The following is a 26,710-nucleotide window of genomic DNA, read 5'->3' as shown; positions in this document are numbered from 1 at the left end:
TTTTTGAAAATTTTATTTATGGTTTTCGAAATTGAATTCAACAGTTCACGCACATGTCACCAACAGTTTATACAAATCTGTGTCAATTACAACTTATCCTGTCAAGTCCAAACCTAAAACTCCTTTCTCCCTCCCACACCCCCCCCCCACCCCCCAGCCCATTCCCTCGACCTCCAACACTTAACACGTAGACGACCAAAGAAAAACGTAGCCAGAGATTGACCCAATTTTCCTGACTTTTCCTGGCTTGTCCACCACTCCACCACCTCCCAGAGATTGGGGAGGAATCGGGGCAAACCAGGTCATGAGGCAAAGTTATCTGTTTCACAGCCGTGCTCCTATATGGCTCAGGTATGGCTGGAAAATTTTCCTCAGGTTATGGGTAACTTTCTCCAGGGGAACACAGGCTCATACCTCCCCATTCCATTGAGCAATACTCAGGCAAGAGTCGGATTTCCAGGAAACCGCTGTGCACTTCCCGGCCAATGCGATCATTACGAATTGGGTTTGGAACTTGAACAACTTCATTGCAAGTTTTGTGTCCATCACGTTACCCAGCAGGAACAACTCAGGATCCTGTGGGAATCCCTTGCCCATTTTTCATATCCAGCTGGAGTTGTTCCAATGCCAGGTTGTCTGTGTGTCCAGTGGAAAAATAGATCAGCTCATGATTGAATGGCAGGGCTGACTTGATGGCCTATTTCTGCTCCCAAATCTTATGGTTCTGAGAAGTAACGAACGTTCTAATCTCTGCAGTCTGTGTTTAAAATAAGTTGATCTGTAGATGGGGCAGGGTCAGCGTTTATTGCCTTGAATTAAAACACAAGTGTCTGCAGACCACGGGATAGAAGTGAAAACACAATGTGGGAGAAACCCAGCAGGTCAGTGTCCTTTATCGAGCAAAATACATAATTGCTGTTTCAGGCCCTTTGATGAAGGGCTCAAGCCCAAAACATTGGTTAGGTATCTTTGCAATATTAAGTAGACTGTTTGACCTGCTGAGTTTAGTGAAACCCCAAAGTCTGCTGTGATTGTCTGTAAAAACACACTGCCGTGCTAGAGGATCTCAGCCGGTCTCGCAGCGTCTATCGGAGACAGAGATGTGTCACTGATGTTTTGGGCTTGAACCCTTCTTCAAGGAATAAGCAGAATGAGCCAGAACCAGGAAATCTCAGAACATCTCAGAATTCAGGCAAAGTTGGGCTGGGGGAGGATTCCAGACCAACGAAAGGCATTAGTTAACTGGACTTGATAAGGGAGGCAGTAAGAATGTGTCATGTCTGTGTGAAAGGAGACGGAAGGGAGAGACAGAGCTAGGGGAAGGCGATGTGGGGAAGAAGTGAGGGGGAGATGGAGTGGGATTTTAACGCAAGTCAGAGAAGTCGACGTTAATGCCATCCGGTTGGAGTGTGGATGAGGTGTTGCTCAGTCTGGCAGTGCACAAGACTGTCGAGAGACGCACTAACGAGGGAATGGGACGGGGAACTGAAATGGTGGCTACTGGGAGATCCCTACTATTGCGGCAGATGAGGTGACCTCCAAGGTTGCACCCAGTCTCTCCAACGGAGAGGAGACCTGCTGAATTTCTCCAGCATTGTGCCGTGAGTTAGTTGCTTGACATGGAGCAATCCCCTTGCAAAGAAGGGACTCCTTGCAAGGAAAGGGAATCCCTTATTCTCATTCAGCAACAATGAAGGGGTACAAATACATGTCTTGGCCAAACGTTGAGGTCCTACAGCTGCTGCCATGAACGATCCATGGAGAAGAAGGTGATTAGAGAAAAATACTGAAATGTGACCAGCAGCCCAAAATCCATCAAGTACCCCAGAAGTGTCCAGGAAGCAAAATCTGCATTATCTTAAACCCCAAAAATTGTCCTTGTGACCAACTACTGACCTTTAACCAGAGGCGCTCCATAATGGGGACACTTGTACCCTATTGCACAATATTCTCCCTTCTCTTTAATCAGCAGGGCTTTGCCACAGGCCACGTCCACCTCTCGCATCCTGTGAAGGGCCAAAGCACACAATTCAAGCTCAGTCCTTTTTGTATGGTTTTCTCCCACCTCCCTTGCTCCAGCCTCCATTCTGTCACTGACGCACAACGTTGTTGTTGAGAACAAAAAATAAAACCCAATGCTGGAGAAACTCAGCTGCTCAAACAGTGTCCCTTCTACAGGGTTACGAACAACTCATACTTACTAACGGACGGTTCCCCACCAGGGGAAGGTGGGATAGAGGGGAAGGGGTGGATAGAGAGCAAAGAGGGTTGGATGGAGAGGGATGGAGAGGGGAGGGTGGATAGAAAGGGAAGGGGGTGGATGGAGGGGGAAGGAGGGGATGAGGGGGAAGGGGGGATGGAGGGGAAGAGGGAAGGGGTGGATGGAGAAGGAAGGGGGTGGATGAGAGGGAAGGGGGATGGAGGAGAAGGGGGATGGAGGGTGGATGGAGAGAGGAGGGGGTGAAGAGCTGTCAGGGGGAAGGGAGAGGAAAGCAGGTTAGCAGAACCCGGAGAAGTTGGTGTTAATACCAAACATTGTTGTACAGACATCCATTGCCCAAGGAGTAAGCAAGCAACTTATTCAACTTCCTCAACTTCCTCTTTTCCTCAACTCTGTAACTTCCTCCATCCTACAACTCTGTGCCCTCTCTTTGAGGGGTGTCTACCATGAAGTTCTTCTTTGTCCTCACCAAATGGAGTTTTTGTTTCGGCCCACGAGTCCAATTTACACCCCATGAACCTACAACATTTTGAACGGTGGGAGGAAACTGGTGGCTCCCTGGGGAAACCCACACAGACATGAGGAGAATGTACCAACTTCTTACAGACAGTGTTGTATTTGAACCCTAATCCCGATTGCTGGAGTTGTAGTGGCATTGCGTTAATTTCTTCGCCAACTGTGCCACCCACTGTTCTGTGGGATTCCCTTACGCAGCTCCCCGTATGTAATCCCTGCTGCTGTGAAGCTCTACAACCATGTGCTCACCTAGGCTCGCATCCATAGACCATCTGCTTTTGGGACTGTGCTCCACCCCCTGCCCCTCACCCACCCCCCCCCCCACCATTTTGTTCAGGTGCCTGCCCACATTTTGTCCACAGCTTTATGAAGGGCTCAAGCCCAACATGTTACAATGGTTGGTGCAATAGGGCCATTTAAAAGACTCTTAGATGGGCACATGGATGCAGGAACAATAGAGGGTTGTGGGGTGAGGTAGGGAAACTTTACTTTGTTGTGCAGGTTTATATAGGAGAGCACAATATTGAGGGCTGAATGGCCTGTACTGTGCTGTAATGTTCTATGTCCTCTGGGGTATTACAATACTGAATTTCCCCTTACAGTGCTAATCATAAAATATTCCAGCTCTACAAAATAGTGGCATGGTTGGGATAACGGTTAGCGCAACGCTGTTACAGCAACTGATTCCAGGGTTTGAATCCTGCGCTGCCTGGAAGAAGTTTGTATGTTCTCCCTGTGTCTGGGCTTTCTCCGGGGGCTCCAGTTTCCTCCCACTGTTTCAAAACATACTGGGGGTGTAAAATTGGACTCGGGGGCCAAAATGGCCTGTTACCCTGCTGTAGGCTTAAATTTAAAATTTCGAAAGGACTGTCTGCACTACTGTAACTGCGAATATCAATACCTTGTATTTTATTCTCTCTTTGAGGACTTGGCCTGCGACATCACGGGCACCAGTCTTCACTCCATCAAGGACCATTGAGGAAAGCAGCCTCTATCCTCAAGGACCCCCACCTCCCAGGCCATGGCGCATCCCTTCACTCTGTTACCATCAGGAAGGAGGTACAGAGGTACAGGAGCTTGAAGACAAGCCCCCAATGGCTTTTTCCCCTCTGCCATCAGATTTCTGAATGGACAATGAACTTTTCTCTTCTTTTACACTCATTTATTTATTTTTAAATGTAATTAAATATTTGCACCATGAAGCTGCCACAGAGCAACAAAGTTTGTGATATGTTCATGACAATAAATCCTGATCCTGATTTTTTTATTTATTTTAGCATGTACCATCGTGGGCAGCACTGTTAACGTAGCGGTTAGCGCAACGCCGTTACGGCGCTGGTGACTTGGGTTCGAATCCCAGGCTGTCTGTAAGGAGTTTGAATGTTCACCCTGGGGGCTCCAGTTTCCTCCCATCCTTCAAAATGTACCAGGGTTCGTAGGTCAATTGGGTGTAAATTGGGCAGCACTGATTCTTTGGCTGAAAAGGCCTGTTACCGTGCTGTATGCCTAAATTTTAAAAATAAAACCAAACTTAAAATGTAGCTATTTTTTTAATGATGTACCTGTTCAGCTACAGTAAGTAAGAATTACAATGACACATAATCATTATTGTTAGTTAACTTGGGTCTTTTTTGCGTAAACCAGTTTGCATAGACCAGTGGTTCTCAACTGTTTTCTTCCCACCCACATCCCACTGTAAGTAATCCCAATGCCATCGGGGATCTGTGATGAGTAAGGGATTGCTTAAGGTGGGATGTGAGTGGGAAGGGAAAGTTGAGAACCACTGCCCTAGACCCAATTGTTACTGAAATATTTGGCTTGAGAAAAATTGTCTTTGGCCCATTTCCTTTGGAGTAATGAAACCGTGCACATGACGAGTCAATTAGGGATGATTAAAACAGGGGTTTTCAACCTTTTTCTTTCCACCCACATCCCACCTTAAGCAATCCCTTACTAATCACAGAGCACTGATGGCATAGGGATTACTTAAAGTGGGATGTGAGTGGGAAGAAAAAGGTTGAGAACCACTGTCCTAGACCATGGCTATTATAGTGGTCAACTTTGAAGAATAAGTCAGCTTGCAGTACTGTAATTATCCTGGTGGTGGCACTGTTAACATGCTGCCATTTTGGTGATAGCCACATTCCCATGGAGCCCAGTTTTATTCTATAAACTGGGTTTGGGTAAGGAGGCAGAATGACTGTGATCAGATTTCCTCCCCTTTCCCTGCTTTATGTCATTCACGAACAATATACTGAAGTGGATTTACTTTTCTGGATTTTCGATGACCACCAACACAACTTCTCATTGTAGAGAGAAGTCAGCTCAGTCAACAGACTGATTCCTAGTATTGGAATTGAGATTGCCTCTCCGAGGTCTTTTAATATGTGCACTGGTTAAAGAAAGGATGTGGGTTATAGGCTAGTTGGCTTAAGGTCTGTAATTGGGGGAAAATGGTTGAAGCTATCATTAAGAAAGAAACAGTGAGAGATCTGGTTCTAAGCAGATGCAGAATTGATTCAAGGAGGGCAGGGCCTGTTTGACAAATTTCCTGGACTTCTCCAAAGGGCAGTGGAGAGTGGAATGGATTTAAACTCAGATTTCCGTTTGGTAAGGGGCCACATACTAGCCTCACCAGGGGGGTGCGGGCTGCACTGAGTGACACCAAAATGACAGTCCATAAAATGTTTGTGTAGTGTCTCAGCAGAAATTTCTTACAGTTTATAAAAATATCCCTGTAGTTAGTGATAACAGCCAAAACATTTTTTGTCAGCCCAGCTTCCACGTATCAATATTCCTACAAGGCTAAAACTCGATGCTCATTTCCTTTTTGAACCTTGTACTGCGCTCCGTCCGGTCAGAGCTGTCGCTATTGCCCAATGACAACAATGCTTCGAGTTACGTAGTTTCATCTGCAGGCGCTACCAGCACACGTTGGTGTTTTAATAGTCTTTGCTTTTGTCAAATCTTCTGGTGTTTTAGCAACATTATTGTGGTTGTTAGTATTTGTGAACCTCTATCAGCAACTTTTTTGGAGAATGAAGTCGTAATTAAGGAAAAGGAGGAGAAAAATCAAAAGGTTCCACTCATTTACTAATAATGTCACTAATAATTCAATGCAAAAAACAATTTTGTTCTTAGTATTCTAAGAAATACTACATTTAAGCAATTTGCAACTATATTTATCAGATATTATTATAATATTCTAAGAGGGATGTGGCACCATGAGTTTCTGCACTGGGTGATGCTACTGGTGCCATATAAAAGACATCCACAGGACAAGGGTGCACGGATGAGAACGGACAGAGGATTGGTTAACCATCCGAAGACAGAAAGTTGGAGTAAATGGGTGTTATATAGTCCTGATAATGTGAACTATTTTGTAACTGTGTAAGAATACATTCTTCTCACTGTAGTAACTGTAGTGCACCACTGTGGGGGCATATGTATATATATAGAGTGTGTGAGAACAGTTTCCTGAGATGGTGAAAGGCATCAGTAAGTAAAGTCTCTTCTGTTATTTGAATCTTGCATCTCTAAGTTATTTAAGAAGTCTCTCAAGTAACACAGAGACATAACATCTCATTGTAGTCCGCTGATCCAGGAAAAGAGAGAGGCATGGTTAGCATAGTGGTCATCGCAAAGCTGTTACAGCGCCAGTGACCCGGGTTTGAATCCTGCGCTGCCTGTAAGATGTTTGTACGTCCTCCCCATGTCTGCATAGGCTTTCCCTGGGGGGAGGGGGGTGGGGGCTCCGGTTTCCTCCCATCCTGCAAAAGTGTACGGAGTTGGAGGTTAATTGGGTTTAATTGGATGGTGGAGGCTCGAGGGCATGTTACCGTGCTACATGTATGCTGCACTCCAGACAGGTCTCCTTGTACAGCCCGAGAATGAAACGGAACCATGTCTACAACCTCTCTCCTACCCCAGCATCTCAATCAGAAGGATTTGAAAGGAAAAGCACCGAATGCTGTCTCAGCCTCCTGAACAATTAATTCACTTACTGTCCGTTCTGGAGCTCGTTCACATGGCACACTGCCACCTCCACCATGTCCTTTGGATTTTGAAAGAGATCGACGGAGACAGGCCGCTCCTCCATGTGCTTTGTGCTTCCGTTGGCCTTGCACGTGGGCATGGGGCTGACTTTGCCATTGGGTGAAAGGCTTTCTTTCTCTCGCTCCTTGTCAGGGACGACCACTTCCACTTTGACTTCAACTAAAAGAGAGAAAGAGAGGGTGCACAATAAAGAGTTTGCATGAAACAGAAAGATCATTGTCGAGTCCTAAATTAGTCAGGGGATCAGGGCTCTAGACCTGATTATTACTGAAACATATTGCTTGAGACAATTGTCATTGGCTCATTTCCTTTGGAGTTATGAAACCGTGCAAATAACGAGTCAATTAGGGACGATTAAAACAGTGGTTTTCAAACTTTTTCTTCCCACATACATCCCACTTTAAGTATTCCCTCTGCCATCGGTGCTCTGAGATTAGTAAGGGATTGCTTAAGGTGAGATGTGAGTTGAAAACCTGTGTTTTCAATTAGGGACAATTGACTCATTATGTGCACGGTTTCATAACTCCAAAGGAAATGGGCCAATGGCAATTTTTCTCAAGCCAAATATTTCAGTAACAATTGGGTCTAGATCAGTGATTCTCAACCTTCCCTTACTATTCACAGAGCACCGATGGCATCGGGATTACTTCATGTGGAATGTGAGTGGGAAGAAGGTGGTTGAGAACCACTGGACTAGAGTTACGGAACTATAGTCTTTTATTTACAATAAGCATGAAGGTGATCCTGTGCTGCGACTCAGGCTTTCTGGCGACGGGGTTGCAGTGTGGGAGCCTTTATACAGGGTCAAGAGAGAGGAGCCTTAGATTCAGCCACAGGATGGGGCGGAGCCAGATTGAAGAGGGCGTACCCGTTCACCACACCCGCACTGTCTGCGAGGAGTTTGTGCATTCTCCCCGTGTCTGTGTGGGTTTCCTCTGGGTGCCCCAGTCTCCTTCCCCCCCCTCCAAAATGTATGGGTAATTGGGCGGCATGGGTTTAAATGGCTGGATTCAGCTTCGAATGCGCTGTAAGCATAAAACAAAATATTGTACGAAAAGTTTTTAATCGCTATAAGCTTGAAATAACCTGCTACTTTCTGAAAATATTTTAGCGGCATTTCAAGAAATAACCAAGCGCGTTCATGGAGTGCACCTTCGGGTGCTCTGCACCAGCCATCCGCAATGGGGGGGGGTTGGAGGGGAGAAGGGTCCTACAGCTCCCCCATCGGGGGGGAAGCACAGCACATCTAAGTAAGAGGCTTTTTTTCTTTTCCCCTCTGGTAACATCAGAATATATTTTTAAACTTTAATGTCGTCAGTGGGTGAGAAGTACAGAAGAAACCAAAACTTGACTGCTTCACAAGGGAACTTTGAGCAAGAGTCCTGGAATGAGGGGTGGGAAGGGTGCATAGCTGAAGAAAGGTTGAGAACAGCTGCTTGGCACTTCAGAGAGAGGAGTTGGTTTTGCGCCTCCTCATCCCTTTCCCCAAACAAAATATGAGCACGTAGAACACAGCCTCGAGTCAGAATAGTACCAGGTGCCTATCTAAAACTAAGCACTACTAATCAAAGGAGATCAACACCTCAAAATGAAACAGTATCTTCCTGGGCAAGATTGTAGGCCTTTCTGTATCTCATGCAAGGTATAATTCAACTGTTTTATATTTTCCTCTAAGAACATTTTAACTGGCATATTCATCTTCTATATGGGGACTACTTTTAACATTGCTAAATCTGCTTAGTTCCAAGATGATTTCTATTGGCAAACGGGATACATAGTCTTTAAAATGTTCAACGATAACCTGTGTCCTTGATATATGAGACACAGATTTATTGTCGGAGAACATACACGACCTCACGTACAACCCTGAGTTTCTTTTTTCTGCAGACCAGGCAGAATTACCACTAGTTAGTAGTGCAAAAACACTGTACAGAGTGTAAAACAAATAAAGATTTGTAAACAGATAATGAATGTAAACAAACTGCAATACAGAGAGAATAAAAAGGAAAATCAATGAAGTACCCAAGTCAGAGCTCTTAAATGAGTCCCTGGTTGAGTCTGTCGTTGAGGAGTCTGGTGGTGGAGGGGGAGCAGCTTTTCCTGAACCTGGTGTTGCGGGTCTTGTGGCACCGACACCTCTTTCCTGAAGGCAGCAGCGAGAACAGAGCGTGTGCTGGGTGGTGTGGATCCTTGATGATTGCTGCTGCTCTCCGACGGCAGCATTTCCTGTAGGTGTACTCGATGGTGGGGAGGGTTCTGCCTGTGATGTCCCAGGCTGCGTCCACAACCTTTTGGAGGGCTTCACACTCAGAGGTATTGGTATCTCCATACCATGATGCAGCCGGTCAGCACATTTCTGTAGAAATTTGCCAGGGTTTCTGGTCTCATACATGTGTTCAAATCATTGAGAGATACAGCACACTTACATATAATTTAAGAAATAAACATGATATTTTCTTTAAAATGTTATTATAGGTATTACATTATGAAAACTATCCCCTACGAACCTTATCAACTCCTTGGGATTATATATTTAATGTTGTAAAGGCAAAATTTGATTGACCAGGTGTGGTTCTTTCCTTTTCTTGTATCTTTTCCTCTTGTTTATTTTTTTTCCTTTTTTTATGTTCTTCGGGGTATTATGATTTGGAGGAAGGGGTTGGAGGTATATACTGATTTGAGACTATGGGGGATATTTTCTGTATCTCGATATTAATGCATGTATGGAAATATTTTAAAAATATTTTTTTAAAGTGAAATACCTGAGAAACACCCGTTGAACTTCAACCATCCCTGCACACTAATCCACTCATTAACCCCATTTAATTATTCTTCCCACATCTGTACCAACCCCACTCCCATCCTGGAAAATGTGTGAGCAAGGTCAGGGCTGAACTGGGTCTCTCTGGCGTTGTAAGGCAGCAGCTTACCATCCGTTCCACCCTGCTGCCCACTGTGTTCGTTGGACTAAGTTTCAGTAACATCAAATTCTGTGCCATTACAAAGGAAATGGAATCCGACAGGAAGGAAGTTATGTCTCAGGAGACAAGCACAGAAATCGGCAGACACTGGGATTGAAGAAAAACACAACGCTGGAGAAACCATGGGTATATCACACCTTGATGGAAGACAAGCCTGAAACGTCTGTTCTGTATCTTTATCTTTGCTCTATCAAGGACACTTTGACCAGCTGAGTTTCTCCAGAAGTTATCACGTTTATGGTCATCTGATTGTAGAAGTACAACCTAATAAAACAGGATTCTCCGGCCCTCGGTGCAAAACACGCAGACACACAACCAGACATAACACACGTAGAGACAAACAATACATATGCAGAAGTATTTCATCTATACCAGTGGTTCTTCCCACTCACGTCCCACTTTCAGTAATCCCTGTGCCATCGGTGCTAAAGGTGGGATGTGGGTGGGAAGAAGAAGTTTGATAACCACTGTTTTAATGGGACCTAATTGACTCATTATGTGTATGGTTCCAGTGGTGGAACACAGTGTGCGAGCATGTCCTCACTGGGCTGGGCAGGCTGCCCCCTTCCCATAAGATCCCCTAATAAAGGCTGAGAGGCCAAGTCTCCTTCCTCATACCTGCCTTGGACATGACCCGGCAGGATGTAGAGGCAGGTCTGGGTATTCCGATCAATAAAGCCTTTGACTCTTGCTTCGTGTCTGCGAGTGGTCATTGATCAGTTTCATAACTCCAAAGGAAATGGCCCAATCACAATTTTTCTCAAGCCAAATATTTCAGTAACAATTGGGTCTAGAGCAGTGATTCTCAGTCTTCCCTTCCCATTCACATCCCACCTTAAGCAATCCCTTACTAATCACAGAGCAGCAATGGCACGAGGATTACTTAAAGTGGGATGTGAGTGGAAAGAGAAAGGTTGAGAACCACTGCTCTATACAAATATTGTTTTGTAAATGTGAAAGTCTCGGATGGTTAGTGGGAGCAGTTCCTTTGGTCATTCCACATTCTCACTGCCCGTGGGAAGAAACAGTTCCTCAGCCTGGTGGTGCTGGCTCTTATACTCCCATATCTTTTCTCCGATGGGAACAGCTTCAAATTCCTGGGTGCCAATATCTCTGAAGATCTATCCTGGGACCGTCATCTCGATGCTATCACAAAGAAGGCTCGCCAGCGGCTTTATTTCATAGGAGATTTGGGGTGTCAACTAAGACTCTGGAAAATTTTGACAGGTGGACCATGGAGAGCATTCTGATGGGTTGCATCACTGTTTGGTATGGAGGTGCCAATGCACAGGACAGGAAAAGACTACAGAGGGTTGTGAACATGGCCAGTGCCATCGTGGACATCAGATTTCACTCTATTAAGGACATTTATAAGAGGTGGTGTCTCAAGGAAGCAGCCTCCATCAACAAGGCCCTCACAACCAGTGCCATGCCCTCTTCTCACCGCTACCATCAGGAAGGAGGTACAGGAGCCTGAAGACATGCATTCAACATCACAGAAACAGCTTCTTCCCTTCTGCTATCAGATTTCTGAACAGACAATGAACCACAGACATCACCCCACTTTTTTCCTCTTCTTTTGCACTAATTTATTTATTTTTAAATTGTGTATTTATGGAAGTGTAATTTTGGACTTGTAACGCAACTGCAAAACAACAAATTTCTCAACACAGGTTCATGACAATAAACCCTATTCTGAGTTAATTGTTGACTCCAGGGAAGCCAGAGGGATACGATCCAGTGGTCATTGGGGGATCAGAGGTGAGGAGGGCGAGCATTTTTAAGTTGTTAGGAGTCACTATCTTGGAGGATCTTTCCTGGACCCCAACGCACCAATGGCATCATGAAAAAAGCACGTCAGCGCCTCTACTTCCTCAGGAGTTTGCGGAGGTTAGGTATGACACCAGAAACACTGGAAAATTTCTACAGAGGTGTGGGGGAAAAGTGTGCTGACCGGCTGCATCACGGTCCGGTATAGGGACACCGATACTCCTGAGTGTAAAGCCCTGCCCAGGGCATCACAGGTAAAACCCTCACCACCATCGAGAACATCTTCAGGGAACACTGACGTCAGAGAGCAGCAGCGATCATCAAGGATCCACACCACCCAGCACACGTTCTGTTCTCACTGCTGCCATCGGGAAAGAGGTATCAGTGCCATGAGACTCACACCATCAGGCTCAGGAACAGCTGCTACTCCTCCACCATCAAACTCCTCAACAACGAGCTCAATCAGGGGCTTATTTAAGGACTCTGACTTCTGCACTTTATTGATTTTTTAAATTCTCTCTGTATTGCAGTTTATTTACATTTGTTATCTGTTTACAGTTCTTTATTTGTCTTTATTTGATTCTATTATATGGTGATTAACATATAGAATTTGCTTTTATTATTACATTTGGAAAAGTCAATGAATCGCCCTGTCTTGGGGAGAGATGGAATTGCAGTTCTCCAAAAAAACTTCTTTGTTGGCAATTTCAGGATATTTAATGCCATTTTCCTTCTCCACATTGACACAGATTATAATCTGTTAATGAAAAATAGGTTGAGAATCTGGGCTCAATTTAGAAATTTTTTTGGCTTTAATAGTTTTTCTCTGGCTGATCCCATTATAGATAATCATCTTTTTCAGCCATCTCTGTTGGACGTAGGTTTCAAGGAATATTTTAGATTAGGCATTCAAAGTTATAAGGATCTTTTTATTTGAACAATTTTGAACAATTATCAGCCAAATGTAATCTTTCGAACAGTCATTCTTTTTAGCTATTTACAAGTTAGACATTTTGTTCAGTCCAAGCTGTCTGATTTTCCTCGAATCTCAAATACTAATATTCTTGATGCATTTTTTAACTCATTGGTTTTTTTTTTGCAGTGGATTCAATATCTTATATTTACAATGATTTATTGGATTTAAAATCAGCCTCAATGGCTGGGATTAAGAATAATTGGGAAGGAGATTTGAACGTAACATTTTCAGATAAAGATTGGTCTCTACTCTCAGCTTGATTAATGATTCCTCATTTTGTTCAAGGTATTGCTTATTACAATTTCAGGTGGTACATAGAACTCATATGTCCAAACTTAAATGATCTTGTTTTTATGCAGATGTTGTATGTGATTCACTGTATGTTCTATGTGAGAAGTGTAACATTTTTGGAGCTTCCCTGATCTATACATTTTGGGAGTGCCCAAATTTAGAAAGATTTGGAAAGGCATTTTCCAAACTTTATCAACGATTTTTAAGATCAAAATTGAACCATGTCCATTAATTGCTTTGCTTGGTTTTTCATGTGAGTCAGATATACTTCTGTCTGCAGCTCAGGAGAAACTTTTAGCCTTCACTACACTGGGAGCCAGACGAACAATTTTATTGAAATGGAAAGATGTCTCTTCACCTACTCATACACAGTGGTTACATGATGTAATGTCCTATTTAAGTTTGGAGAAAATTAGATACAACATTAAAGATGGAAATTTTCAATTTGTAAAGATGTGGGACCCATTCATAGAACATTATCATGACGGAAGAATTAAGAATTTTGAACGTTCCGGTGATTCTCTGTCCAACATCTGGAGGTTGCTATACAATCCATAATTTCCCTTTTCTTTTACAAAGGGAACTTTGACTAGAGGGAGAGAGTCAATTAGATTTAATGTTTAGGGTTTTTTTTTTCCTTTTATCAACTTTTATTTGGATTAATTTGGCAAATATGGGTTTCAACATGGTTATCACAGATTAAATCAATAACTTGTTTCTCGTGTGGATCAAGGAACTGTCCGATGTAGTTTCATCCTTTGTTGTTGTACCTGTATGTGTATGAGATGGCTTGTAATTTGTTTTCCTTAAAAATTTGTATGAACGTTTACATGTTAAACTCAATAAAAATATTTAAAAGAAACCTTCAGCATGGTAACAGGCCATTTTGGCCCAAGAGTCCATGCCACCCATTCACACCCCCAGTAGTTTTGAATGGTGGGAGGGAATCGTAACCACCCGGGGAAAACCCACGCAGCCACGGGAAGAGCGTGCAAACTCCTTACAGACAGCACGGGATATGAACCCCAGTACGGATCGCTGGCGCTGCACAGGTGTTGCACCAACCATGCCGGCCCAATAAATGTACCCTGACAATAAATCTGAAAGCTGAATCTGATCCCGAGAAGTCTAATAATATAATTATAAAGTAGGACCTTCCAAAGAGAAGGGAAGGAAGACGCAGATTAAACTAAAATAATAACTTGGTATTCACTGGAATTCCCTGTCAGCAGCTGCCACCTTGTACATTTTGGGTGATGGTAAATCGAGGTGCGTGTGTGGGAAGGGATAAAAAGGTGGATATGGTTCCATTAGATCACATCATAAAACAACTACTGGTAAAAGAACTGTAGCTTGGTTGGAGGAGGCAGAGAGCATGAAAGCTAAGATGCAGTGGTAATTCAACATGAACTCGGAGCAACTTTGAGAGATACTGGTGCACCTCAGAAGTAATTATGTAGGATATTGACTGCACTGCGGAAATACAATTGTAGTTAGGACCGGATCGCTTAGAATTATGGAGGATTTAAAACTGGCGCAGGTTGAGTCTCACAGCCCTTCAAATGTGCTGACCGTCAGAAATGCATTTGCCATAATCTCCTGCTCAGGATTTCTCCGACTGTGCAAGATTTTAATTAGAAAATTTAATGGGGAGAGCAAAGTCACAGAGTTTGTAGAGCCTTCAGTCATTTAGTGCAATTCCATTACATCAGTTAACCCAGATTTAAAGCCAAGCCATTCAGAAAAGAAAGACACAATAAATGGAATGGATTATAACGTTAACACTCCTGATTCAACGAAGGGACTATTGCACAGATGGGCAAAGACTGGTGATATTCCAGTTGCAACCCAATATTATGGCACTACTTCTCCCGAAGGAAAGGAAACAATAGGACGGGTCGTCCTGGAGAATGAACTAGACTGAGCAATGTCAAACTTCCCAAACCTGAAGATTGGAAGGTTTCAGAGCAAGGTCACTTCTGACCTCCAGTCCAGCTCCCTCAACTCACCCCAATGGATATCCACCTGCTTTAGGTTGCGTTGAAAAGTCTTGTTGGCTAATTACACGTTTCCCGACTGGAGAAGCAAGCATAGTTAGTGCTCACTCGGTGGCTTGGTATGAGGAGTTTGATTCATTTGCTGACAGTTTGGGACTGTTTGTCAATGGGGCAATGCCGGCAGAAGTCATTCGGAGGAGGGCTCTACTCTTGTATACTGCTGGAACTGCAATGAGGGAGATTTTCAAGATGCTGGCCAACAAAGCTGATTATAACAGGGCTGTTGACACCTTGAGAAATCATTTTGTTGTTCAATCAAATGCCACATTCCAACACCATGTCTTTCGACAGATCAAACAGAGGGATATAGAAACTATTGCTCAATTGGTCACACGACTCAGCAAGGTTGCAATTATGGAGCAGATTTGGAAAACCAGATTCGAGATCAGTTGGTACAAAGTTGTAGATCAAACCACTTGAAACGCAAGTTGTTGGAGAAAGGTCTCTTTGGCTTGGCTTCGCGGACGAAGATTTATGGAGGGGGTAAATGTCCACGTCAGCTGCAGGCTCGTTTGTGGCTGACAAGTCCGATGCGGGACAGGCAGACACGGTTGCAGCGGTTGCAGGGGAAAATTGGTTGGTTGGGGTTCGGTGTTCGGTTTTTCCTCCTTTGTCTTTTGTCAGTGAGGTGGGCTCTGCGGTCTTCTTCAAAGGAGGTTGCTGCCCGCCGAACTGTGAGACACCAAGATGTACGGTTTGAGGCGATATCAGCCCACTGGCCGTGGTCAATGTGGCAGGCACCAAGAGATTTCTTTAGGCAGTCCTTGTTCCTCTTCTTTGGGGCACCTCTGTGCTTGCCATATAACACGATCTTGGGAAGGCGATGGTCCTCCATTCTGGAGACATGACCCACCCAGCACAGCTGGATCTTCAGCAGCGTGGACTCGATGCTGTCGACCTCTGCCATCTCGAGTACTTCGATGTTAGGGATGAAGGCGCTCCGAATGTTGAGGATGGAGCGGAGACAACGCTGGTGGAAGCGTTCTAGGAGCCGTAGGTGATGCCGGTAAAGGACCCATGATTCGGAACCGGATAGGAGTGTGGGTATGACAACGGCTCTGTATACACTAATCTTTGTGAGGTTTTTCAGATGGTTGTTTTTCCAGACTCTTTTGTGTAGTCTTCCAAAGGCGCTATTTGCCTTGGCGAGTCTGTTGTCTATCTCGTTGTCGATCCTTGCATCTGATGAAATGGTGCAGCCGAGATAGGTAAACTGGTTGACCGTTTTGAGTTTTGTGTGCCCGATGGAGATGTGGGGGGGTGGCTGGTAGTCATGGTGGGGAGCTGGAGAAAGGTACAACACTTACATTGGCAGAAACATTGACAATAGCAGCATCATTTGAAGCCGTGGAAATTGGATGGTCTCCCAGCTGATGCAGTTTCTGGTTAAGTTCATAAGATATTTACTGTTGCAAGCAAAGGACAGGAACGTGGGAAGCACACTAGTTATTCGGAATGTTGTGAATGTTACCGATATAGTAATATTGGACAATTTGGCAAGGATTCGTGCTGTCCGGCCAGGGGTCAAGTGTGCAGAAGTTGTGGTAGAAAGGGCTATTTTGCTAAGAAATGCAGAGCCCCACCCCAGGCAAGAGGTTAACCCGGACATACAAATAATTGCGCAGGAAGAAGGGGGGGATGAGAGACAGATGTAGGCCGAGGGGCAGACAAAATGTACGTCATGTTGAAAAGGGTCCATGTGAATGTGATGACGATCAGGAGAAACAAAATGAAACAAGATATGCTTTTGCCATTAACAATAAACATGCAATTGCAAAGGTGCCAGTAGTGATTGGAGGTGTGAAGGTTGACGTCATGGTGGACAGTGGGAGAATCATAGACAGAGAATTGTGGGAGGAACTGGAAAAGAAAAAGATGAACAGCCAGAAGATGTGAGAAAAAGTTGTTTCATACACCTCATCGAAGCCACTTCAAACAATTGGATGTTTTGCAGCAGAGGTGCAGGTGGATGTCCAGAGTAATCTTACACTACCTACCACGATGGCAGTTTGTTTGTTGTCATAGAGGAATGAGGGGAACCTCTACTGAGTAGGGAGACGGCGCAGTCAATGGGTGTATTACGCATAGGGCTGAATGTAAACTCAGTGCAATCCTATAATCCTGAAGGAGGAATTCCAGTCAGGTTTTGAAGGATTTGGAAAAATAAGGGACAGGCAGATTAAACTGCAAATAGATCTAGAGGTCAAGCCAGTAGCACAACCCATGAGAAGGACCCAGTTTGGGCTGAGGGAGAAAGTAGAAGCAAAAATACACAAACTTATCCAACAAGACATAATTGAACCAGTGGAGGAACCGATACCTTGGGTCAGCCCAGTCGTTTTAGTCCCAAAACCCAATGGAGAGATCAAATGAAGCAGAAGTGTGGGAAAGGAACCCCATTCCTACAGTGGATGAAGTCTTACAGGAACTATCAACAAGCAAAGTCTTCTCAAAGTTGGATTTGAAATGGGGTTTCCACCAGCAGGAACTAGAGCCAGAGTCAAGAAAAATCACTACATTCCTCACACATGGTGTATTGTTTAGATATTTGAGGTCACTATTTGGAGTAAACGCTGCTTCAGAAATCTATCAACGCAAAATCCACGAAGTGATCCAAGGAGCTCCAGGCACAGCTAACATCTCAGATAATATCATTGTCCATGGTGCCACATGTGAGGAACATGATGAGATACTCAGACAGACATTAGCCCAGTTGAGAGATGCTGGATTGACAGTGAATGCAGACAAATATTTGCTGGGTGTATCCAAAGTGGTGTTCATGGATCACAAGCTGACTAGTGAAGGTATTGATCCAACTTAAGATAAAATCAAGGCAGTTCCAGAGGTTCGAGAACCAAGGAGTGCAACAGAAGTGAGGAGCTTTCTGGGCCTCATGAACTTCTGTGCCAAGTTCATACTAAATCCAGCAACTATTGCAGAACCACTGAGGAGGCCAACAAGGGAAAATGCTCAATTTGTGTTCGGACCTGACCAAAGGAAGGCAATTCAGAAATTGAAAAGAGCCTAGTTGGACTAGGTGCAGTCCTAGTTCAGAAGCAAGGGGAACAATGGAGGGTGACTGCATATGTGAACAAGTCACTTACTGATGTTGAAAGACGTTATTCAGAGACAGAGAAGGAGGCCCTGGGACTCGTATGGGCCTGCGAACATTTCCATGCTTATCTATGTGGCATAGAGTTCCAGCTCTTAACTGATCACAGACCACTGGAAGCAATTTATTCTTCGATATCGAAGCCTTGTACTAGAATTGAAAGATGGATCCTGAGATTACAACAATATTGCTGCAGGGTAATTTACATAGCAGGGAAAAACAATATTGCTGATTCACTATCAATGTTGCTGAAAGACGATGGGGTAAAGCACTCAACGCTTGAGATGGAGGCTGAATCATTCGTGAGATTCGTTGTGGTGAATGCTTTACCATGGGCAGTACAAACCAGGGAGATCGAGGAGGAGTCGTGCCTGGACCCAGAACTGAAGGACATTAGGGATCGGATCAACAGTGGTGACTGGAACAGCAGTCAAAACAAAACCTTTGTGGCCATCACTGATGAAATGTGCACAATTTTAAGGTGTGTACTCAGGGGAATCAGATTTGTCATTCTACAGAAATCAAGAGGGAGGATTGTAGCACTGGTTCATGAGGGATATTTGGGAGTTGCTGGGACAAAACAAAACTTCCATATAAAAGTTTGGTGGACAGGAATGGAAAAAGATGTGGAAAAATATGTGAGATCATGTCAATGGGTGTCAGATGACAAGCAGACCTGACCCACCTGAACCATTACAAAGCACATTGCTACCAGCAGGACTATGGGAAGATATTACAGTGGACTTCTAGGGCCCATCCCCAACTGGAGAGTCGATTATGGTGGTTGTCGAGTATGCCATAATGAAATCAACAACAGCAGAAAAGACTATCGCAGCACTGAGGGAGATCTTCGCCAGACATGGCTTACCAGTGACTTTGCATTCAGGCAATGGACCTCAATTCATATCAGAGATATTCCGAGAATTCATGAGAAGTGGCCACAGACCAATGGAGAAGTTGAATGTCAGAATCAGTCACTGGAGAAAAGAATGAGAATCGCTCAAGCAGAAGGCAAGGACTGGAAAGAAGCAGCATATAGAGCACACATGTCAAACTCTGGCCTGCTGGCCAAATTTGGCCCGTGATATAATTATATTTGGCCCGCAAGATCATTTCAAAAATGTATTAGAGGTGGCCCGCCCTGCAGCGAGAGCCGATGCTGTTTTTTGGTAATGTCACCCCCACCATCCTCCCCCTTCATTGCACATCCTTCCCTACCCCCTAACTATCCCCTCCCCCCTAAAACCACCCCCCTTAAAAGATGGCCAGAATATTCTCGAAAAGGAATCCAGAATGGTAAAGTTCCACAAACCTTCTGCTGGGAATCCTAACAACACCCGGGCATCAGATCCACGGGACGCGGAGGGAGCAAGAGTGTTGCAGGTTGACCGTGCAAACTTTGAGAACGGGGAAAACAAAATTGTAGCACGAGAAGTCTGTCGATGTCATCAGCCGGCAAGCCAGTTGGAAGGCTCCCCGCACAACCAGTCACTTCTCCCACCTGTCGAGCGGTGCGGCGGATTGGCGAGCGCCTGTGATTTCCTGTCGGCACGACGGACATGGCAGGCTGCGCACGGCCCCCGCTGTTCCGCAAAGGCTGATCGGCAGCGCGCTGAGCCTGAGTGGGTGCGTAAGCAGGGGTGGGCAGAGGGTGTAGGTGAGGAGTAATGGGCAGGGGAAGTTAAGGTGGTGCGAGGGGCAGTTAAAGGGAGGGATGAGTAGAAGGAGGGGTGGATAGGAAAGAGGTAAAAGGGGAGGGGCAGGGTGAGTAGGGGAGGGGTGATTAGAGGGTGAGAGACGGGTAGAGGAAGGAACAGGTTGAGGGGAGAGGCAGTAGAGGGGCGTGTATAGGATGGGGTGGGTAGAGGCAGAGCGAGTGGAGTGAGGGGTGAGTAGAGGTTGGGTAAAGGACTGGTCAGGTAGAGGGATGGTGGGTCGAGGGTGAATAGAGGCCTAGAGCCTGAGGAGTGAGCAGGAAATGCTGAGTTCTGATGCAGGCCAAATTGGACGCAGCCTGTGAATGCTGACTACATCACCACAGGGACCAAATAGGTTTCCCTCAGGTCAAGCAAAGGGTGAACTTGAGCTACCTACTCCTGACCTGTAACATTATCCTCCTAAAGTTATATCCTAAAGTTTAACATTACATATGTTGAAAGAAGAGAAAACATGCAGATGTTGTTGAAAATTTTCAATAAATATTTAGTTCGGCCCTCAACTTAGTCCAAGTTTTTAATTTTGGCCCTCCATGAATTTGAGTTTGACACCCCTGATATAGAGCGACACCACGAAGTATCACAGGAAAAAGTCCAGCAGAACTCTTGTTTGGAAGAAAGATCAGAACCAAAATACCACTGGTTGTTGACATAGTGAATGACCAGGAAGTGGAAGACCATGATGCTGAAAGAAAAGGGGCAACAAACCTATATGTGGACATGAAAGGAATGCCAGACCTTCAGATGTAATACCAGGGGATGAGGTGCTGGTGAGGAAAGAAAGTCAGAATAAAATGGACACACCATTTTATTCCCCAACCATATATTGTGGTGTCCAGAGAAAGAAATCAGGTGATGGTCCAGTCACCAGAGAGTGTTACTTATGACAGAAACACATCACATGCGAAAAAGTATTATCATCGCAATGCTCCAGTGATGTTGACACCAGACGAAACTGCGAGAGAGCAGAGTCGAGATGACTAGCTTGATGGAACTGGAATGAACCAGCTGGAAAGAGAAACTACTGGAAACCAGCATCAAGGCAGTAGATAAACTGAGCAGGACACCACAGGCAGCAGTCCAGACAATACCAGGAGGTAGACCGCAACGTCAGCAACAACCACCTCGGAGATATCAAGACTTCGTGATGTAGTAGCGTGGAGAACTTTCTATTTTATGGTTTGGAAATCATCCAGGAAAATATGGAAATTGAAGTTGACATTGGTATTGAAAATAATCAGTATCGAACGTTGACTGTTTTAAAAGTAGTTAAGGATTATCCATTTATTTGATCATCCTTTTATTTGATAAGGGAGGGATGTCATGGTGAAAGATAATATAGTTCGGTTATCGACTATAATGCCTTGCATGATAATATAGATCGATTATCGACTGTAATGTCTGGCATGTTGAACAGGACCACGAGGGAGTAAGAGACAGTCATGGTGGAATAAAGACTGAGCATATTTGAACTCTACCTCAGAGCTTTGACTTTATTTGATCTCAGGATTCGACATCCATGTCTGTTGGCCTGTGCTCCTCCCCTGCCCCTTCCTCCCTTCTCCCCAGCCTTGTAATTCAGGTCCCCACTGGCTTTTTACACGAACCTTGAAGCGTAACGCTGGGTGTACAGTTGAAGTCTAAAATTTGTCACTGCTTGTGGATCGGGTCATCCTGGATTTTTGGATTTTCCAGATTCTCAGGCGGTACTGTTAAAATTCATATTTAAGGAGGTGTAAAGAAGAGATGAACAGGTAAATGTTGATAGTTTATTCCTGAGCAAATGCAGCATGGTTCACTTATCAAAATGAACAGCCTTAAAGAAAAAGAAAGTCAACAGGCGTGGTTGCCTGTGGCCGTTATGCATCTGCGGCACTTACGCACACAAAAGCCTGCGAAATTAAAAAAGTTTGAGAGTTTTCGGAAAGTCCGGATTCTCGGGTGATCCAGATATTTGGACTTCTACTCTCTATCGGTCGGAGTAGCGGGCAATGCAATGCTGTGAGAGCGCCAGCGACTGGGAAAGGGGTTTGAATTCTGCGCTGTCTCTAAGGAGTTTGCACGTCTTCCCCTCGGGCCCACGCGGGGTTTCCTCCGGCTGGCACCGGTTTCCTCCCACTGTTCGTAACATACTGGGAGTTGTCGGTCAACTGGGTGTCATCGGGCTGCACATGGGCCAAAATGTACCATGCTGCACATCTAAAAACCTTTACCTCCTATAGCCGCTGCAAGATCCACCAAGTCCCTCCAGCAATTCTGTGGATTTACTCTTGATACAACCCCCCACCCCCTCCCCCCACCCTCCCAATGTTCAGTTGCTTAGTTGCCAACCTTGTCACCTTCAGGTCAGCTGGCAACCAGCTGCCTTGAAAACGAGTGCTGAAGCCAAATGCAACACCTCTCTGCAGCCTCACTGGATGCAATAGCTTTGACATATTTGGGTCACTTGATTCAATTGATGCATGTATCCACTGCTCATGGGAGAGTTGGGCAGCTTGGCCCTAACCGCAGTGATTCAACTTCACTGCAATATTCATTCAGACAGCACAATTCACTATAACAGAACAAACAAGCCCCTGGTATTAATGGATGAAAGCTTCATTTGCTTGCAAAACATTCCTTTAACTATCATTTTAACTCACATACTGTACTAACATACTATGAAAACTTGTTACCGAGAATTTAAACATCTGGCAGCATAGAACATAAACACGACTACACAGTACAGGCCCTTCGGCCCTCTGTTGTTGTGACAGATTATGTTATTTATTGTATATAGAAATATTTTAAAGGAGAAAAACAGATCTCATTTAAAATGCAAGAGCTTGATTCAAGTCAGACAGTCCAGGCTCCAGGTGCCTTTGCAAAAACTTTGAAGAATGCCTTTGGGGACTTCACAAGTAGGTGTTAATTGGACATGCTGTGGAGTAATGATTATTGTTTTGGAAAGCAACAGATGAACAAACTCAAAAAATTGGGTCCGGTGCCACAGTCTGAGTGCAGTTTGCTGTTCTCGGAGGGTCATGTGGTTTTCTCTGAGAGAGAGAGAGAGAGAGAGAGAGAGAGAGAGAGAGAGAGAGAGAAAATTCAGTCCTACAGTTCAGCAGCAGCAGTTGGGATTGGAACAGGACAAGCTGGAAAGCTTGTGGAAAAACCCCATTTTGAAGATGGGTTGTGAGTTCTTAGTTCAGTCTGGTCAAAGCCCTTGTGGTTCATGGAAGAGGAGAGGACTGACTGCCTAATGTTTCACTTGAAATAAGGGAAACAAAAAGGAACACTGTGGTGACCTGAAAGAAAGAGGTTATCATCTGGAAAACCCTGATGGGGCAAATTTCTTCGGCAAGAAACTGAAGTGGCTGTTCAGAAGGAATCAGTTTGTGTCCAACGAGCAACAAATCTCTCTCTCTGAAAACTGACAAGAACCTTCCTGAGTGGTAACCATTTACCTTTCAAGCACCAAAGCCTGGCGAACTTCATAAATGTAAAATTCTGTGCACAGTATAAGAATTGCCTGCAACCAGTGAACATGGAGGAATGAGAAGTGAGATTGGACTGAACCAAAGAACTTTTCTGAACTTACATACACATTACACACATGTGTGTTTAGAATTAGAAGGGGGTTAAGTTAAGTTAATAGTAATAAGTTAAAGATTGATCCTGTTTTCATGTTGCTTTTAAAAGCAACTTTTGTTTAGGTAACCTAAATTATTGGTGAATTTCTATTGCTACTGGGTTTTGGGGTCCTCTAGGTCCATAACATTGTGCCGAACCATATATTCCTTCAAAAAATACTAAACCCTCCATACCCCGTGTAAAGGTTAAAACTTTGTATCTTTGATTCATAGTTAATTTTGTGCCTATCCCTTTAAGAAAAAAGTATTGTTTGTAGTGTTACCATAGTGACTATGACGTCATATCTTAGCGAACCAAGAGTTTGCATCTTATTCTTTGACGAACCATGAAAAAAACGTGAGCTCGAGATAATTTTCTTTGAATTTGTCTTGTATCATTTTATTTTGTCTATTTCTTCTCATATCTGTTAAAAGTTGAATATCATTAAACGGTATATTCTTTGTTTATTCATCATTATGAAAATCTCAATCTGAAGTTATGCAAAATGTTTATCCGATTTATCAATGAATTAAAGCTACTTAAAGCTTCATTTACAAAGTTTGATTTATTGGATTAATAAGATAGTAATTAAGAATATTGTCTCTCACGTTTCCTTGAATTTGGCACATTTTGAAATTGGGAAATACTAGGACTTGAAAAGTGTTGTCTATACCCCGTAACCCTCTATTTTTCTTCCAACCATGTGCCTATCTAAGAGTCTCTTAAATGCCTCCAAGGTTTCAGCCTCCATCATCATCCCTGGTATTCCAGACACCCACAACTCTCTGCGTAAAAAAACCTTTAAACAGTCTCAAGCAAATGGCAAAAAGAAAATCATGGAAAGTAAATCAGTAAAAAATACGCCACACACAATTTCAAGCAACTGAGAAATTCACTTATCTGCCACCTACCAATCCCCGTAGGTGACGGATACCAGGGTTTTACCGTTTTTGCACTTAATGGGATATTACTGGAAAATGTCACATGATCCTACTAAGTCAGCTTCCGCAAACATGGGTCACAATAATTTGCACGCTCGCGCTCATGTTGATTTTTCTCACATTCTTGAGTTCAGGTACACCACCCAACAATTCCGTCATTAATGCCCACAGCTTTGGTAGAAAAGATGCAAATAGTGAAACAGAAATCGAGAGAAAAGTAATTCAGTAAAATCCCCGTTATCTAGAATTCGAGCAACCGGCAGTCTCAGTAATTGCAGAAAATAAATCGGTTAAAAAAATATGAAAGTTTAAAATTCGCCACCCTGGGTGGTCACTTCACCAATCAGGCAACATGCAGTCTCAAGCAAACGGAAAATTCACATATCCGGCATTTTCCAATTCACATAGGTGCTGGATACTAGGGGTTTTACTGGACAATGAAGATTTTTTCTTCCTGAACACTTTTGGGTGCATTTTATGCATTTTAGATTGCTGATCACGAAAATCACCTTAAAATTTTCCTACCACAAACCGGTTTTTGGATATAACCTTTTTATGTGATTTCCAGTCATATTCTGATCAAATTCAAGCATTTAAAACCATGAAGCACAACGTGTCATTGAAAATTCATTTTCTGCATTTGCACTTGAACGTCTTTCTTACTGATCTTGGTGCCGTCAGTGACAGACACGGTGAAAGGTTTCACCAGGACACTGCGACCATGGAAAAGCTGTATCAGGGCCACTGGGATCCATCAGTGCCAGCCGACTATTGTTGGACACTGACATGATAGACATCAGTTGCTGAGTACAAACGAAAATCAGTGGCAAAACATTTTTTACGGCAGTTGAACTCGCGCAACGTGTCAGCATCGTTATGCGATTAAATGTGCCAAATTCAATAAAAGTTAGTTGAATATTTATCCAACTTCCTATGTGATACAGCAAATCTTTGTGTTCAGCTTGAAGTTGTCTATCATAATCTCCAATTTCTTTTCAGGAAGCAAACCTTTGGAAAAAAAATTACCGTCCAGTGTAATATAACTGACCACCAAGTCAATAATTAATTTGATTAAAATCAACAACTTGCTTTACGTTTAAAACAAATGGGAAGGAATGATAGGAAAAATGTGGAAGCTTTGGAAAGGGTGCAGAGGAGACTTAAAAGGTAATGGTTCCATATTGTCACATGATACTACATTTAGACTGTAACATACATGACATTCTTTAACTTTTGTCTACTGTAAGGCAGACAGAGAGTCGCCACTTTGTCCAGCGCCCCTCACAGAAACCTACAGTTCCTGGTGTTCCTAGGCTCTCTTCCATCCAGGTACTGACAAGGCTTCCGAGATCAGATAATCTCATACCAGGATGCTACCTGATTTATAGCATATGCATTATGAGCAGAGGTTAAGGGAGCTCAGGCTTTGCTCTTTGGACATAAGGTGACATGATAGAGGTATACAAGAGTGGCTGGCCAGCACCTCCTTCCCAAGGCACCATTGCTTAATACAAGAAGGCCATGGCTTTAAGGTAATGGGTGGGAAGTTCAAGGGAGATATTAGAGGAAGGTTTTTTTTTTAACCCAGAGAGGGGTTGGTGAGTGGAATGCACGACCTGGGTCAGAGGTGGAGGCAGGTACATTGGTGAAATACAAGAGATTCCCAGTCAAGCATTTGGAGGAATTGAAAGTGGGAGGCAGGCTCTAAAGGTCGGCACCACATTACTGTGGTGAACTGTTCTATGATCTATGAGTTGTGGGGGGGGGGGGGGCGGAGGGATTGCAGATTGGGAGCCATCTCCAATAGTAAGATCAATTTTATTTAATAGGATTATGTAGCGTAACCATTGGAAGCCATTGTGGAAATCTGGTGCACTCAGATAATAACATCTGTCGCTAAGAAGGAAGGATTTGAAATTCCTCAGAGCTCTGCCCTTTACCTTGCCCACTGACCACTTCATTCAGAACGCCCGAAAACATTTTGATACCTGCGGGGTCATCGGGGCAGTATTTGAGAGATAGTCACCTGGTTTGGGCTTTGAGAAACATTCTCCCATGACTGGGCAAACGTTGAGGGTCTGGTACAGAAACCAGAGGTCCGCAGAGTCTCGATGTGCCTGGCAGGCAGGTGTTTCAAAACCACGGAGGCTCGTCCTCTTCAGAGGAAAGGCAGCTGCGTGACGATCGTCATGGATGAGCGGAGGATTGTTAGAGGTGGAAGCGTGAAGAGATCCGTGTTAGAGTGGTCCTATCCATGCTGGGCCAATGGGCAACCGATCATCAACATCTAAAATAGCAAAAAATTGGCATTTTTAACATTTCGTAATAACTACACAATGAAACTAATATATGGTCAGAATCGTAATTTATTGTCATGAGCGCACATCTCGAAATTATTTAAAATAAATAAATCGGTGCGATAGAAAAGAGTGAGATGGTGTCTGAGGTTCATTGTCCGTTCA

The 26,710-nt window shown here is 44.0% G+C and overlaps 1 protein-coding gene across 1 annotated transcript in view; it reads right to left on the bottom strand.

The window, feature by feature from the left end:
- The window catches only part of LOC138762428 (apoptosis-inducing factor 3), a gene marked incomplete at its 5' end in the record, with an annotated part of 123,597 nt that extends 97,124 nt beyond the window's left edge, over positions 1–26,473 (bottom strand). Inside the window, 3 exons of the mRNA XM_069936184.1 lie at positions 1,897–2,006; positions 6,742–6,952; positions 26,275–26,473. Coding sequence (XP_069792285.1) covers positions 1,897–2,006; positions 6,742–6,952; positions 26,275–26,473 — 520 coding nt within the window. The remainder of the gene's footprint in view (positions 1–1,896; positions 2,007–6,741; positions 6,953–26,274) is intronic.
- Positions 26,474–26,710: the final 237 nt, after the last annotated feature.

Source organism: Narcine bancroftii, chromosome 4 (assembly GCF_036971445.1).
Source record: "Narcine bancroftii isolate sNarBan1 chromosome 4, sNarBan1.hap1, whole genome shotgun sequence".
Taxonomy (NCBI): Eukaryota; Metazoa; Chordata; class Chondrichthyes; order Torpediniformes; family Narcinidae; genus Narcine; species Narcine bancroftii.
This window is presented reverse-complemented; position numbering and strand designations above follow the sequence as displayed.